Raw genomic sequence first — 16,679 nt, 5'->3', positions numbered from 1 at the left:
CCAAATGTGGACAGCAATGCATACCTCAGGGGGTCACTAGGAAGACTGCGTAAGACCACGAATGTCAAGCATGGTAACTAGCGCTTATTTTTACGACATTATGAGCAGTGTTTTATCTCTAAGATAGCGAATGTCTCCCCACTCTTCATTAGGTCATGTGATTTTAGTTTTGTGCTTTTTGGTTTGTTTGTTTGTTTGTTTGTTTTCAGCCAAGCCCCTAAGGAAGAGATTACAATAGAAATCTCTATATTCTGAGAATTTTCTAAGTCCTCTCCTCAGGGACACTCACGGGGTGAAGATCTTATCAGGAGGTTTGTATTCCTTATCAGGGCCATCAGCGGCCCTCAGGGGGAAAATGAAGGCAGGTCAGAGCATACATAACTAGCAGTTCTTGCTCATTTCTGCATGTTCAAACCTCACTTTCCTGAGGACGTGAATCCAGGGAAAAAGCATGAAGTGGATTGGGGTCCTCAGCCTGGTGGCCCTCTCAGAATGCTTAGTCACGTAAGTATGGGGACTGCAGGTAGCACTGGCTTTCTTTCTGGGCTCTTTCTCATTGTCCTCTTATTCTTTGACCATCCAGGGTTAGAGAAAGAAATGCAATGATTCCCTGTCTTAAAGTTCAAGTCTCTATTTATGGATGAGTAGCTTACCATGTGCACTGTGGGGCGCAGAGGTTTGGGACAGGCTCGTGGGGCTGCACAGCTCCAGGTTGCACATGGGCTATGTGAATGGTGCTCTCGGAATTGGCCAGGGCACAACCTGTGCAGGTGTGGTCTCATCCAGGGACATCTTTTCTCTCAAACTTGCTTCTAGGTCTTCTCCCTGCTCTCGCCCCATGTCCGTGTGTATCTGTCTCTGCGTCTTCATCTCTCGATCTCTCTCTTCTATCTCTCCATCCCTTTGGACGTCTCTATGCATGCAATACTCTGTGTTTTTCTCCGGTTTGATTCTTTTTTGTTTCTGTAGCCTCTTTAATTTCCCTAATTTATTCCTCATCTCCTGGCTTCCTCTCCCCCTTTCTCTTCTGCTCGGACTCTGGAGAAAGATCAGAAAGGCGAATTCTAGGCCTGGTTTTGCCTAACGAGCAGTGTGACTCCAGCCAAGTCACAAACTCCCTGCATTTCAGATGCCTCTCCTGTAAAAGAGGACTGTGATTCCTACTTGCCCGCGCTCCCAAAGCTTCTTTGAGAAAGAGACAGTGAGATGCCAATGGTAATGGCAATGGTAATGGCTGTCAAGTGCATTTCATCTATCATCTCACTTAATAATACCCAAAACATTCCATGTGAAGGGAGTATTATCATTCCACTCGTTGGGGAACCCGAGGCTCCAAAAGGTTACATGGCTTACCCAAGATGACAGCGGAACCTGTATTCAAACGCAGGTCCCCTGCCGTGGTCTTTCCATGGCATCGAGTGGCGTAACCCGATAATAAGTTGATGTTCATGAAAATGCTCGGAAAATACACAGTGTAACAGCAAGCAAGGCGTGGTGGTCACACGGAAACACGGGGCAGTGGATCGCTATCTTTTTTATTTCCTTTTCCCACTGAAAGAATCCCTCTGATAAAGATCAAGTCCATGCGAGAAAATCTCAGGAGAAGAGACCTGCTGAAGGATTTCCTGGAGAAGCATCCTTACAGACTGTCCTATAAGTTTTACAAGCAATCGAACTCGGAAGTGACTTATGAACCCATGAGAAACTACCTGGATGTAAGTGCGGTTGGTGGTGAGGGATGTGGGGTGCCCCACAACACCCCCTAGAGCTCTGGCCAAGAGCTGAGGATCATCTGGAGGTGGGGCTCCTGCAGGCAGCAACGCTGGGGAACAAGGATCCCATCCCCGGAGGAGAAGGCACACTCCCACCCTCGACTTTTGGTCTGTGGGGACTGGGTCCAGCAATGACCAGGTGGCAGGTTAACATCCATTTCTGTGCCAATGGTATATCATTGGGCGCCTGTGAATCACGGCACTTGGTTTGACAGATTCCGTTCCTTCTGAACTGAGTTATATGATATTTGAAGGGTAAGCCATGTCTGATCAGACAACAAAGCCAACTGTGAGTTAAGTTTATACCCTAGGCAGAGGAAGTTTAGCCTCTGCAGCTCCAAGAGTGACACCAATAAAAAGTCATTGAGCCCCTACAGTGTGCAAGGTTATAAAACACTAACATTACGGTTATCGTTATTGATAACAAAGGGTACCGTCTCTTCCACAAGAGGAGACAGACAAAGATTAAATAAATGTCAAATGCAAGAGCTACCTGTATGGTATTCACGTTACATGTTTTGAGGATAGTGGAAGTAGCCTAGGGTGACCTAAGAGACCTGCCTGGAGGAGGAAGCACTCAAGCTGGGCCATGAAGGATGGAAAATTTAGAGAGCTGCAGGGGAGGCTGGAAAACCTTTCAAGTGAAGTCACTGGCCTGAGCAGCAGTTGTGGACATTTAGAAAGTGATTTCGGGAAACACAGGACATCGTGACAGAGGCAGGCACCCTGAGGATCGGGGGTGGCCAGGGCAGTCAGGCCTGCCCTAACCACTCCCGCCCGGCCCCCACAGCTGTACTACGTTGGCAACATCAGCATTGGAACGCCCCCTCAGGAGTTCAAGGTCATCTTTGACACCGGCTCAGCTGACTTGTGGGTCCCCTCCATCTACTGCTCCAGCAAGGCCTGCAGTGAGTGCCCCCGAACCCCACCTCAGGGCCCCCCTCAGTCCTTGGCAGGCTGACAGACTTGCACCCCCTGTGTCTGCAGCCACACACAACGTCTTCGACCCCCGGCTGTCCTCCACCTTCCGGAGCACACGCCAGCGCATCCGGCTCATCTATGGCTCGGGGATCATGTCCGGGTTTCTCGGCTACGACAACGTCCAGGTAAGGTGGGAACCGGAGGCTGCGATGCACCTGGCCCTGGGAGCAACCACTGCTCACGGGACCAGATGCAGGGTCAGCGGGGAGCGCCCATTCATCCCAAAGTCCCCCAGCACCTGTGGGGCTGCATCCCTGGGGAGATCGTGGCCCTGCTGACAGACAAACCTCCAGAATGGCTAACCCGGAGAGTGGGTTCTTGTGCAGGAGGGGCCTGGTGGCGTGTGTTTGCAGCTCCTTTCCCCACAGTGAGCCGAAAGCCAACTTTGCCCGGAGAGGTGAGGAACAACTGCCCATTTTTACATTCTCAGATTGTGTCAGGCACTATGCTGGGCATTTTCATTGTAATAACTTGTTTAATCCTGCAGCAACCCCACGTGGCAGGCACTATTGGTATCTCCATAATACAGATGAGGCAACTGAGGTAAAAAGAGTGAGTGCCTTGCCCCAAGTCACACACCTGGAGGCATGGAGTATTTTCCAAGAGAGGGCAGAACTGATCTGGGACCTCTGGGGGCTGCAGAGGGCTCCGGACACTAGGGCAGGGAAAGCAGGGGGCCTCAGATGCCGGAGGGCCCTGATAAAAATGTTCTTACTTTGGGGGACCTTCGAAAATCTAATAAAAACTACAGACTGCCTCCCCAAGTGACTGAATAATACACACACACACACACACACACACACACATCCAAAAGAGTGTTTCCCAGGCAGACTTTTCATAAGGCCCCTGGCAGCTACATGATATAAGTGGCTTCTGCCTCCTGGGGAGGAGGGGCAAGGGATGCAGAATCCACAATGAACTGCAACGGATTCGCTCCATTTCTGTCATCAGATCATGGTAATGCCAAAAAGAAGACGACCCTTCTCTCTACTCATTAGGTCCTCAAATGGGAGCCACTTTGTCCCACTCTGAGTCTCGGTTTCCCCGCCTGTAAAAAATGAATAAAGCGTATTTGACTAAGTAGGATGATGCGAGCAGGAGGAACAGGGTGTTGGTTAAACTCCACAGTGTTGCACAAAGGGATCTGGCTCGTTACCGCCATCTGAGGTCAGCCCAGGGCATAGCCAGGCCTCGGTTGGCCCCTGTGGTACCAGTGACATCTGCCCACCCACCTCCACCCCCGCCCAGCCCCAGCCCCACTTCCTAAACCTTTATACCAGAACAACCTCCTCTCCCACAGATCGGAAGCCTTGTGGTTGTGTCCCAGGCTTTTGGCCTGAGCCAGAAGGAGTCCAACAAGTCCTTTGAAAATGGGACCTTTGATGGCATCCTAGGCCTGGCCTACCCCAACATCGCCTTCCGAGGGTCCACCCCCATCTTTGACAACCTGTGGAAACAAGGCCTCATTTCTCAGAACATCTTCGCCTTCTACTTGAGTAGGTAAGTGCTTCCGGTTGCATGAAAAATTATAGACTACCTGACCCAGAGGTTCTTGAGAGACACTCTAATCCAGGGATCAGCAAAGAGTGGCCCCAGGCCACATCCGGCCTGCCACTTGTTCTTTATAAATAAAGTTTTATTGTCACACGGCCCTGCTTTGGCTCTATGACGGCAGCACCGTGAAGTTGCAATAGAGATCACGCAGCCTGCGAAGACGAAAATAATGACGATCCGGCCCTTTAAAAAGTTTGCCAACCCCTGCAGTTCAGTTTCTCCCTTTGACAGATGAGGGAACTGAAGCTCAGAGAGGAGCTTTGCACAGAATTCCCCAGTCAGGTATTGGTAGCGGCAGGACTCAAACTCAACCTGTGGAACTGTCCCCCATGGTGGGTGGTCAAGCCATCAGCAGGTGTCCAGTCACTGAGCTAGATAGATGAAGAGCTGAAGTCCCCGACGGGCTGAAGGTTTGGGGTGTGGGGGGCGGGGTGAGCACAGACTAGAGGAGGACCCTGTTAACAGATTGTGTCTTCCCACTGAAGGCAGAAGTTTTCCCCACAGATCCACATAGAAGGCAGAGTATGACTGAGGCTGTGGCCTCCGGGGGGACCTATGTTCTTGGCTCCACAGCATGAACTGAAGAAAGTTATTTAACCTCTATAAGCCTCTGGGACACTTGTACCCCATCAAAGGAGACGACTCATTCAACAAATATTTACTGAGCTGGGGACCACTCTGTGCATGTGAAGAAGACAGACAGGAGGGAGAGAAAAGGCAGACAAGAAATAAATAAACAAACAAAGGGAAAAGATAACTCCTAGTCAGATACTCTCGATCCCCCTTTTCACAGGCGGGAAAGCAGTAAAACAAGGTGGCGGAATGTTCAGTGAGGAGAGAGGGGTTTTAGACGGGCAGTGGCAAAGACCTCTCTGAACTGAGACCTTGTGATGGGGGAGAAGCAAAGCTCCATCAGCGGGATCGGGGGTGATGCAAGGAGTGGGTGCAAAGGCCCCAAGGCACGACGGAGGAGCAGCAAGGAGCCAGTGTGGCTGGATCGCTGGAGGTGGGGGCCTTTTGAAGTCTTCGTTTGGAGGAAGGGCAAAGGCCGCCCTAGGGTTTTGTTCTAGGCGGGAGTGGAGGCCTCTGGCGGAGGGTTAGGCAGGGAGAAAACGTGACCTGAGCTACGTTTTTGAAAGCTCACTCTGGGTGCATGCTGGAGGATGACGGACTGACGAGGAGGCAGGAAGGCCAGGGAAGAGGCTGAGTACGCTCTCTAGGGGAAGGAGGGCTGCAGCTTGGTCCAGGGACGTGGAAGAGGAAGAGCAAGGGAAGGAGTTAGGGTTCTAGTAGCAGGAAAAGGCAACAGGATTTGCTGATAGATTCGATGCAACAGGGAGGAGAGCGGTGAGCAGGGATGTTTTCTCCCTCACTAACATTTTATCATGAGTCCAGGACCAGCTACTACTTTGCAGGAGCCTGTGCCAAATGAAAAACAGGGCCTCTTGTTCAAAGAGTATTAGGAATATCAAAACATGGACAGCAGAGGCATGGGACCCTGTGAACAGCACAAGTAGCAGGCCCATGAAGCCAGCCCTGTGCGAGCCTGAGCCCATGGACTGTGGCTTCCCACCAGCCTCAGCTCTTCTGAAAAATGACAGGCTAGACAAGGTGGAGGCCAGTCCCCTCCCGCATGGCATCCTCCAACAGCATCTCCAAGTGCTCCGGTTGCTGGAGGGGACCTGGGTGTCTTCGGAGCCCAGCCAGAGCGTCCAAGTTCAAACCTTAGCTTTACCACTCATTAGCCATGTGACCGGCCTTGGACAAGTACTCAACCCCTCCATGCTTCGACTTCCCCATCTGTAAAATGGAGACCATAGAAGTGCCTACTCCACAGGGTTGTGCGATGCCTGGACAAGTAATCACTGATAAGTGCAGCCCTTCATGTCTGGCATGTCACTGAGCTTGAGAAAAGCCACCCATCATTCTCCCCTGACAATGAGCTCTCTCTTTGCCCCGCCCCCCCACCACCAGCAACAACAAGAAGAGAAGCGTGGTGTTGTTCGGCGGGGTGGACCCCTCCTACTACAAGGGGGACCTCAAGTGGGTGCCGGTGACTCAACGTGGCTTCTGGCAGATTTCCATGGACAGGTAAGCCCCTCCCCGTGAGGGCCACAGCAATGACGTCGCCACACATGCATGTGCACAGGCACGAATGTATATACAGATACTTGGACACACACAGACTTGGACAGACACGCACATAGCCACATGCTAACATGCAGATGCACAGATACACACACACACACACACACACACACACACATCAGCATGGGTTCTTAGTTGCCCCACGCCTCCTGAACAGAGAAGCTGGACTGGGCCTAAGTCATGGAGTACAATGAGAGGGGACAGGCCTGGGGACCGAACTCTCCTGGAAGAGGCTCGTGCAGCGTGGGAGAGCTGCACCCACCAGGCTGTGGGGCGGGCTGCAGTGAAAAGGGGATCAAGGAGAACTCCACCAGCCTGAACAGGGTCATCGTCAGGTGACTAACCATCCCAGGTCACCCCGGTACACGGGACTGCCAGTTTGAAAACAGAAAGTCCTGGACAAACCAGGAAGGCTGGTCCCCGGTGGGAGAACCTACCCAGCACCGATGAGACGTTGTCTTCGTTCTGGAGACCTGAAAGCACATCGTACAAGGGGGTGTCCCCCCACCCCCATCCTGGGCAGGGGACGTGAGAGAATCAGGAAGCTGGGAATTTGGGAGTGGCCTGAGAACAGAGTGGCAATCATTGATGGGATTCTGTGCAATCCCATCAGACAAAAATTCTAAATGTCCTTTAGAGGCCCACATCCTGCTCCTTGGGCCAGCTCAGGCATTGCCTGGCCAGAGGCCTCAGTGTCTGTGAAGGAGGCTTGGAAGCGGGGAAAACAACACACAGCTCCCTTCCCACCGCTTCTGCTGCCCAGAAGAACCTTCGTCTTCCCTGCGTGGCTTTCATAACTGGTCAGACACCAGATACATGTCTCCAGTTAACCCTCACCCGTTCACTTGTTCATTCATTCATTCACTTATTCAACTAACATGTGTTGAGCATATGCTGTGGGCTAGGCACTTGAGGGAGGCACTGAGGGTACCACTTGCTCTTACTGACCTCACCTCTAGTAGGGCGGCCACACATGAAAGATCAAGTCACACAAATAATGAACTGTCACTTTGATACATGCTAGAAATGAATCATATGCCGAAAGTGACCAAGAGAGGAGCCTGATCTAGTCTGGGGAGAAGACTTCCTTGAAAAAGTGACAGTTAAGCTGGAACCTAGAGCATAAGATAAATTAGCCAGACAAAGGAGATGGGGCGATTCTAGCTGGTGCAAAGGCCCTGAGGCATGAACGAGCTTGCTGAAAGGAAGCCAAAGAAGGTCAGTGTGACGAGAGACAAAGGGAAACAGAGGAGGGCACGAGCCGGAGGACTGTTCTGGGGACAGCCGGGGAGGCTGCGGAGTAATCCTCGTGCCCGCTTCGTTGCCCTGTCTCTCAGCATCTCAATGAATGGGAAGATTATTGCTTGTAAAAGTGGCTGCCAGGCCATTGTCGATACTGGGACCTCACTGGTGATTGGCCCAAATGACCCTATTCTCGAAATCCTGAAGACCATCAACGCCCAGCCCATCAGCAGTGGCGAGGTACAGAGTCATGTCACAGGGTCAGTTTGGGGCTCTCCACACACCGAAGGATCAGCTGTGCTAACCTTCTCTCTCCTCCTTTCTCTAACAGTACATTGTCAACTGTAGCTCCATTGACACCCTGCCTGACACCATCTTCACCATCAATGGCATCAAGTACCCCGTACCAGCCAGTGCCTACATCCAGAAGGTGAGGGCCCAACCCCTGGAGCTGATTCTCCAATCTGGGAATTGCTGGATCCTTTGCGCTGAGGCGAGGAGGAAGAGGCCCCTGGAGGCCAGGTCTAGCTATTGCAGATGCTGTAGAGCACCCCTGGCTGGGCTGGCACCACCCACAAAACAAACCTCTTGATGGCAAATGGCTGTCTAGGGCATCCATCATCCTCACAGAAACATAGGGCAACCACCCCACACGTGCACGGCGCTAGGCACAAGGAGAGCAGAATACTGAGGGCCACTGACCTCAGAGAGCTTCCGTGTAACCAGGGGGCTGAGACGGATGAACGCAGGAAATCAGCCATAGCAAGCCCAGAGCCAGGCCAAAGGAATAGGGACAGGTGCAGTTGGCTGGGGACAGTCTCAGTGTGTTGTCTCGCCGTAATTAACAGAGCTCCCTTCCCATCTCAAAAACGTCCTGGTTTCGATGATAATCCTCGCCTGAAGTTGCCACTTCCCCTTGCTAAGCCCCAACTCCCGCTCTGTCAGTGGGGTACCACCCCCTCCCTTTGCGCGGGTGGTTCGAGGCTGATGCGAATAAAGGATGCACAGTGATCACAGAGCACCTGGCCCAGAGTCGCAGCTTAATAAATGTCCGTTCCCATGGGAGTTCAGAGGAGGCTTGAATGGGTTCAAAGAAAGCTTTGAGGACGAGAAGGAGAGAAATAATTCTAAGCCCCCAGCCTCTTGGAGGCTCAAGGAGGCCTGCCTGGGTCAAGGCAGGTCTACATCAGGCTCCACGCAAAGGGAACCCCAAAGAGCTATCCAAAGGGGTACATGGGCACGCTTAAGGCTAAAGACACAAGGACCTCCAGGGAAATCAGCCCATCCATCCTGGACTGGCTGAGGAGGGCAGGCATGGGTCCAGGAAGGCTGCCCAGAGGAGGCTGAGCTCGGTCATTAAGAATGAGTCGGGGCGACGAGGAACAGCCTGAGCATCGGTCCCAAGGAAAGACAGCAGAGTGGGAGGAGAGCTACAGGCAGTTTTGGTTTCTGGGCAGGTACCCCACGTCTGCCGCTGCAGAAAGAGCCACTTAGCTCATCGGAAAGGAGGGAAATGGAGCTGAGATGCCACCAGCTCTGGATACTAAAGTGAGTGGCAAGTGAGGGCTCAGGCTGACCGGTGTGTTGTTTCTGTCTCCTCCAGTACAACTCAGACATCTGCTACAGCAACTTTGAAGGCATGGTAGCCAATTCAGATGTCTGGATCCTGGGTGATGTCTTCCTGAGGATGTACTTCACCGTTTTCGATCGGGCAAATGACCGGATTGGCCTGGCTCCAGTGGTGATATAGATGCTCGCACTGCTCCAGGAAGCAGCCAGGCCCACTCCAAACACCCTCACAAACACATTCAGAGCATTCCCACTCAGGAGAGCTGGCTCAAACTGTGTCTGGTGCTCTGCAAAGCCTAATTCTCAGTGGAAAATAAAGGATCTCATTTCCAATGGTGCTAATGTAAACGGGTACCTCTCTTTGGGTCTGGGAGATGCATCGGAATCAGGCAGGACTCTAGAATCTAGTCTGGACCACAAGTGAGAGGAGCCCAACTCTAGCTGGCTTAATCAAAAAGGAACATTTATTGAAAGGGTACTGGGGATCCAGGATACAGGAGCCAGAGCGGGTCCAAAGAGCTCAGTGACTAAACCCAAGAAATCAAAAGCCATCAGTTCACTTTCTCTCCTTCTTTCCTTTCTCTCATCTTTGATTCTCTTCACCTTCTTTGCCATGCTTCTCTATATGTGGGGAAGGACTCAGCTGCTGCCTGTCCCAGGTTTTTACATCCTTAAGGCAACTAAAGGTTGGGAAGGAGAGAAGCTCAGACAAGAGTAGAGTACCATGGAGGGCTCTGATTGGTCCACCTCAGGTCATGTGTCCAGCCCTGGACCAATCATTATGGCCAAGGTAGGGAGTACTATGATTGGCTCCACTTGGTCACATGGCCTCCGCTGAGCTATAAATGGTGATTGACAGTTTCCTTCAGAACCGCTGCCTGGAGCTAGGGAGAAGCAGTCCCCAGAAGAATTGGCAGAGAGATGTTCTGGACAATGGAAAAGTTTGTGGCTACCCCACAAATTCCACCACGCCCTCATTCAGAGGGATGATGAGGGAGAATAAAAATAAATTCTATTCTTCCCATCTCAAAGGATGTTTGGCAGTGGTCTTCTGCTCTAGGAGGCCTCTGGGTGAGGTCCTTCAAACTGGAATGGTTCCACTGTCTCCCAAATGCACACACAAGAAGGCAGGCAAAGACCCCAGTCACTAGCTCTCTGCCACACATACCTACAATGTCCTTTCTGGTCCTGCTTCTCAGGTGATGGGCCCATATGGATGCCTGGGCCATCCCTACCCCTCAGATGCCCAGCATGACCCTTCCCTTGGCCCCCAAGACTGTCTTGTAGAGGCAGACTCTCAAATAAAGGGGCCCCAGGGTACACAAAGCCTTTGACCTTCCAGAGCATATCATTCTGAGCTTCCTCCAGGGGGACAGTGTCAAAACCCTTTGGTTTGAGCCTCCATGGTTTAGCAAGTTTTGGGTGTGGGTATCACTTTTTCCCACCTGCAGACCCCAGGCAGAGGACCAGGATGAGAGCAGCAGGGGTCAGAAGGCAGAGGGAGAGGGGCCCAGTCAGAAGAAGGAGCAGGAAAGAATAAAAGTGGAAACGAGTGCCTCGTCTCAACGCATAGTACTGCCCTGTGCTAGGCGAGGCCAACATCGGTGAGAGTGACGTCTTCCTGCCTTCATCACCCTTTCATTCGGTACATATTTACTGAGCACCCAGTATGTGCCAGGCACTGTGGTGGACCCCTGGAACGGAGGGCTGGATTAAGAACCCACCGTTGAGTTATGAAGAAATAAAAAGAGATAAATCGTGACACCCACGGCAGGTGCTGGATGGAGATGACAGTGGTTAGATGATAGGGGGCCAGAGCAGTGATGGATTTTCTCTTCCGAGGGCCAGGGAGAAGGTTCCAGGGCTGTGTGTGTGGAAGGGTATGCCATTGACCTCAGTCTTGCCACCACATCCCCAAAACCTGCAGTCACCATCTGTGTGCAAGTCCACTGCACGCCCACAGTTGTGCGTACCCGACCCCTTTGGGATGGCATAGGATTATGATCAGCATAAGGGGGAGGCAAGAGAGGCCGATGTAGGGCAGGGAAAGGGTGAGATCTGAGTCGGTATTGTTTTTAAGCAAACAAGACATATCATGAACTGGGCTTAAGAGAGATGCAAGTGAACTGTTTGTAAAACTCATTTTCCACGTAGATCTTCATGGAACCATAAGCAACGTCTCTCTTGGTCAGAAACCAGCACTTACCCCACTTACTATTACAATAAGAGTCATGATAACAGCTCCAGTTGATTACTGACGCCATCTCACTGTCTCCCCATGGCCCCCCACAAGGCAGATAACCTTGTCCCCATTGCACCGATGAGAGAAGTCCCCTTCCCATCTTCTGGCTCCAGCACTTGGTGCCGGGCACATAGTAGGCCCTCAATAAATACATGTGAACTACATGAATGGATGAATTAGTAAGTGCTTCCGCTAGAGCTCAGCGCTGCCTCCGTGCCAGGCGACACCCGTGGTGGCAGTGTGGCCGACTGCCGTTATACCAACTGTCAAAGGTCAGGCTTTACTCCCCTCTGCAAGGCTGTGTGCGGGGCTGAAGCTGTGTCTATCAATGAGCCAAACTGTTCCTGACGCTCTATATTTGTAGCCTGTGCCATGAACATGAGAATAAATTTTAATCATCAAAGGAAAAATCTCCCCCTCCCTCCACTTCTACCCTTTAATAATTGCGGACCGAGAGATTTATTTATAGCCTTTGGTGAGCGAGAATGTGGAGAAAAAGGAATGTGATAGCTCTTGAGCACTTCCTGTAAGAGTGCAAATTGGTACAATCTTTTTTGAGATGACATCCTTGCATATGCATGGCCCTTGTCTCAGCAATTTCGCTTCTATGCTTTATGCTGAGGCGATGATCAGAAATGCCTGCGAACACATGAGCACAGGTGTAACCCTCAGAGTATCTTACAAAAGAGAACACCAGGGACATCTCAATGCCAGTCAAGCACACGGTATCCACAGCATAGCTAGACCACCATGCAGCCACCTTAAAATTCTGTTTTAGGAGAATATTTCATGTTATAAGAAAGAAATCATTCTAATATGACGTTGGGAGAAAAGAATAGAGTATAAAACAGCATGATCACAGGTTTGCTAAGCATATGGAAGGCGGGGCGGCAGACTGGCCAGGCTCACACACTGTGGAGCTTTTCTGTCTGGGTTCAAATCCCAGCTCTGACACACATTACCAGGCACACGACCTTGGATAGGTTTATCTCTGGACATCAGTTTTCTATTCTGTAAATCTAGGATAAAAATAGTTCCTCCTTCATTAATCCTCAGAGAAATGCAAAGCGAAATTGACAATGAGCGATCACCTCACACCCATTAGGATGGCCACTATCATAAAACCCAAAGACAACAAGCATTGACGAGAACGTGAAACCCTGCGCCCTATTGGTGGGAATGTAAAATGGTGCAGCCGCTGTGGAAAACAGTACGGAGGTGCCTCAAAAGTTAAAAAATAGAATTATCACGTGACACAGCTATTTCACTTCTGGTTATTTATTCGAAAGAACTAAAATCAGGATCTCGAAGAGATATCTGTACTGTCATGTTCATTACAGCATTATTCACAACAGCCACGATGCGGAAACAACCCAAATGTCCATCGACAGAGGAATGGATAAAGAAAGTGTGGTCTATCCATGAAATGGAATATTATTTTATCATAGGAAAGAAGAAAATCCTGCCATTTGCCACAACATGGATGAAACTTGAGGACTAATCTAAGTGAAATAAGCCAGTCACAAAAATTCGAATACCGTATGATTCCATGTGTCTGAGGTATCAAAAGTAATCAAACTCATAGAAGCAGAGATTGGAATGATGGTTGTCAGGGGGCAGGGAGAGTGGAGAATTGCTATATAACAGGTATGAAGTTTCAGCTATACAAAGTGAATAAGTTCTAGAGATCAGTTCCACAATATTGTGCCTATAATTAGTGATACTGTATTGTTCACTTAAAATTTTGTTAAGATCTCATGTCGTACGTTCCTATTACAATAAAAAAAATAATTAATAACAATAAATAGTCTCTTCTAGTTGGGGAAAAGGGCAGGACTGGGAATGAGAGTTGACTGCTAATGTGTTTGGCATTTCTTCTGGGGTATTGAAATGTCCTCAAATTAAATCATGGATGGCTATACAACTCCATTAATATACTAAGAAACACTAAACAGTACCCCTTAAATGGTAGGTAGAATTTATGATACGTGAAATGTATCTCAAACAGGCTGTACAAATATGTAACTAAAATAATAACAGGAAAGAATAGTCCTTACCTTCTCAGTCTATAGTGAGGATTAAATGCACAGATCTGCAGAAAACCTCTGAGACGGCGCCTGTCACAGAGTAACACAAGCTATTACAACTTCATGAATAGAACAGGAAGAGACCAAACGTACATAGTGCTGCATCTCTGGAGGCAGCACTATGGGAAATTTCCCTCTCGCTTTACGCTTTTCTTAGTTTGTTCAGTGATCACTTTTAAGATCAGGAGAGAGCTAAGCATTGTTCTATAAAGAGGACGGTATCTCCGAGGTTGTCTTCGAAAGCAAATCGATGCCCAGAAAAAGCCAAGCAGGAAGAGACAGCGATGGGCTGACACCTAGTGGCCAAGGTGGGTATTACGTGCACACGCTACAAGGTCTTAGCCTGATGGACCTGGCTCGTTTGTTCCACGTACTTGAAGGGTTAGTTGACAACATGAAACGGCGGACACATCAACTTTCTCACCTTTAGACATGCTAATCTCACTTTGACAGACATATTTATATATCTATATGGAAAGAGATTTAGCTATAAATTATTATATTAGCTATAAATATTTCCCCAGGGAATCTATAGTAAAAGTTGGAGACTGCCTTAGTTTCTAACAGCAGGGGAATTATCACCAGGAAGGAATCTGCTCCTAGCTCTTAAAGCGATGAATGTGGGCTATGTCCATTGGGCACAGAGTAAGGATAGGGAATATATAAAACGGAGTATCTTTAACCAAGCTGCTAAAATTATTAACATGAAGGGATAAGGAAAGATTCCATTCTTATTCTAACCAGCCTAGGAACGTATTTTTTTTAATCTCCAGTCCTACGTCAATGCCCAGATACACATCTGGACACACACCAGACCTCCAGATAATCCCCTGATTATCCCCTGAAGGCTTCACGTATCCAGACCACCTGACATCATCACTGGATGTAACCAGACCTCCTGGCACCCATTTTCTGAACCATCTGGCCTCTGTCATCCTGCGTGCCTGACATCTGACTGATAACTATCCTGGATCAATCCTAGAGCTAAGAATGCACAGCCGATGGTTCTCAATAATGCACTTTTTACTATGAGAACTTGTAACTTTTCTTTCTTCTTTGGAACAGCTCTGGGTTTGTGCCTAGCTATGTTCCCAGTTTGCAAACTCTAAGATCTTTGACTACATGTCTATCATTTATTTCCGGCCAAGACTCCAGACCCTTTTTGAGTTCATTCAGCACCACGTAAAGAAAAGTGCAGCCCGAATCGGGGGCCACGAGTACACGCACTCCCTCCCTCCCTTCCCTTCTCGGGTCTATGCTCTAATGACCTCCGCTCTGGCCCCACTAAAATGTCAACCCTCGCGGACACTCTGTCCCCTCCTGCTTCCACTTTCCTCCATCATCACCATTTCACACGCTGTCAAATGTATTTATTCATCTTGTGATTATCCGTCTCTCGCCCTGGAGTAGACACTCATTTGGGCAGCACTGGGGTCTGTCTCGTTCTTTGATGGATCCCCAGTTCTTAAATTAGGGCCTGAAACATAATAAATACGCAATGAATAACATCAGGGGGATGAACGTTATGCGAAATCAGCGTTAAGAAAACACCACGTCGTTGGTTCACACGGACGGACGACGATTCTGCCACAGCAAGAGGCGTGGACATTGCCAGCTGTTTCGGTCTGCCCAGGCCACCGTAACGAATACCACGGACAGGGGGGCTTCAACAACAGAAATTTATTTTCTCACAGTTCTGGCCGCTGGAAGTCCAAGATCAAGGTGTCTGCAGAGCGTTTCTTCTGAGGCCTCTCTCCTCGGCTTGCGGATGGCCTTCCCCCGGTGTCCTCACATGGTCACCCCTCTGCGTGTGTGTCTGTGTCCTAATCTCCTCTCATAAGGACACCAGTCAGATTGGATTAGGGCCCACCCAGGTGATCGCATTTCATCTCAATCATCTCTTTAAAAACCCTGCCTCCAGATTCAGTCACATTCAGGTTAAGACATCAACATATGAGTGGAGTGGGGGGAGGGACATAATTCAGCCCATAAACACAAATAATGTTGGGACCTGTCAAAAGAATACGGGAGTCAGCTGAAAGGGGCTCCCGTAGGCTTAGTCCAGGACAATTTAAGCATGAAAATAAGTTATGATAATGACGGATTATAACTCATTGAATAAAACAAGAATCTAGGAGACTATGATGACCAATAAACATAGATAAATACATAGGATGAAAAAAAAAAGCTCCTCTTCACCAAACGATGCCAAGTAAAAAACACGTAAAAGAATTGATAGAGTTGGGAAGTTACCTCTCTGCAGCCATCATTTTAATAATTAATTCAGGCATGAATCCTCAAAGGATGCTTGAAATTTGGGTGAAGATTTGGTGGGGAACAGGTTATTTATAGCCTCAAAGTATCTCCCTGCGGAATACCTTAATAATCCAACACAAGGACGGCAGTGGAGAATCTCGGCAGCAAACACTTCAACCAAGTAACTAATCAGAGTTAACATCACCAATAATGGGACAAATCAACGCCACGTACCTCTCGAAACAATGCACCGAGGACGCAGCATCGTTTAACATCGTCAGGTATGCTAAATAACGCATTACCTGACGCTGAACATAAGGAAACATCTAACAAACCCAGATCGAGGGACAGTCTGAAAAACTGGCCGGTCCTCTTCCAAAAACAAAGACGAGCTTAGGAGCCGTGTCAGAATGAAGGGAAGTGAAGAAAGCCGGTGACCAATAATAATCCATGATCCTGGATGGAATCCTAGAGCCAAAAAAAAAAAAAAAAATCAGTAAAAGGGACAGTCTTAGGATAACTGGTGAAATTTGAATATTTGCTGGTATTAGAGAATAGTATTGTATCAATCTTAAATTTCCCAAATATGATTGTTATATTGTGGTTATGTACACGAAGGTCCTTTTTCTTTGGAGACACACCTAAAAATTTAGGAGTGGAGGGTCACGATGTCTGCAACTGACCCAAATTATTCCACCAAAATAATACACGTGAGCATGTATGTGCATGCGTGAGCGCTGAGACAGTAAATACGGTAAAATGTCACTAAGGGGTGAAGCTGAGTCAAGTTATATGGGAGCTTATTACCCTATTGCCATTTTTCTGTAG

The 16,679-nt window shown here is 49.1% G+C and overlaps 1 protein-coding gene across 1 annotated transcript; it reads left to right on the top strand.

Annotated features, from left to right (window-relative positions):
* Positions 1–451: 451 nt before the first annotated feature.
* Positions 452–9,447, top strand: LOC120600730 (pepsin F-like). The gene is made up of 9 exons (XM_039860245.1): positions 452–504; positions 1,559–1,715; positions 2,563–2,680; positions 2,760–2,878; positions 4,054–4,253; positions 6,282–6,398; positions 7,793–7,937; positions 8,029–8,127; positions 9,301–9,447. The coding sequence occupies exons 1-9, from the start codon at positions 452–454 to the stop codon at positions 9,445–9,447; spliced, it is 1,155 nt and encodes a 384-aa protein (XP_039716179.1).
* Positions 9,448–16,679: the final 7,232 nt, after the last annotated feature.

The sequence above is a fragment of the Pteropus medius genome, unplaced genomic scaffold (assembly GCF_902729225.1).
Source record: "Pteropus medius unplaced genomic scaffold, Ma_sr-lr_union100, whole genome shotgun sequence".
NCBI lineage: Eukaryota > Metazoa > Chordata > Mammalia > Chiroptera > Pteropodidae > Pteropus > Pteropus medius.
The sequence above is the reverse complement of the archived record's forward strand: the minus strand, read 5'-3'. Positions and strand labels throughout refer to the sequence as shown.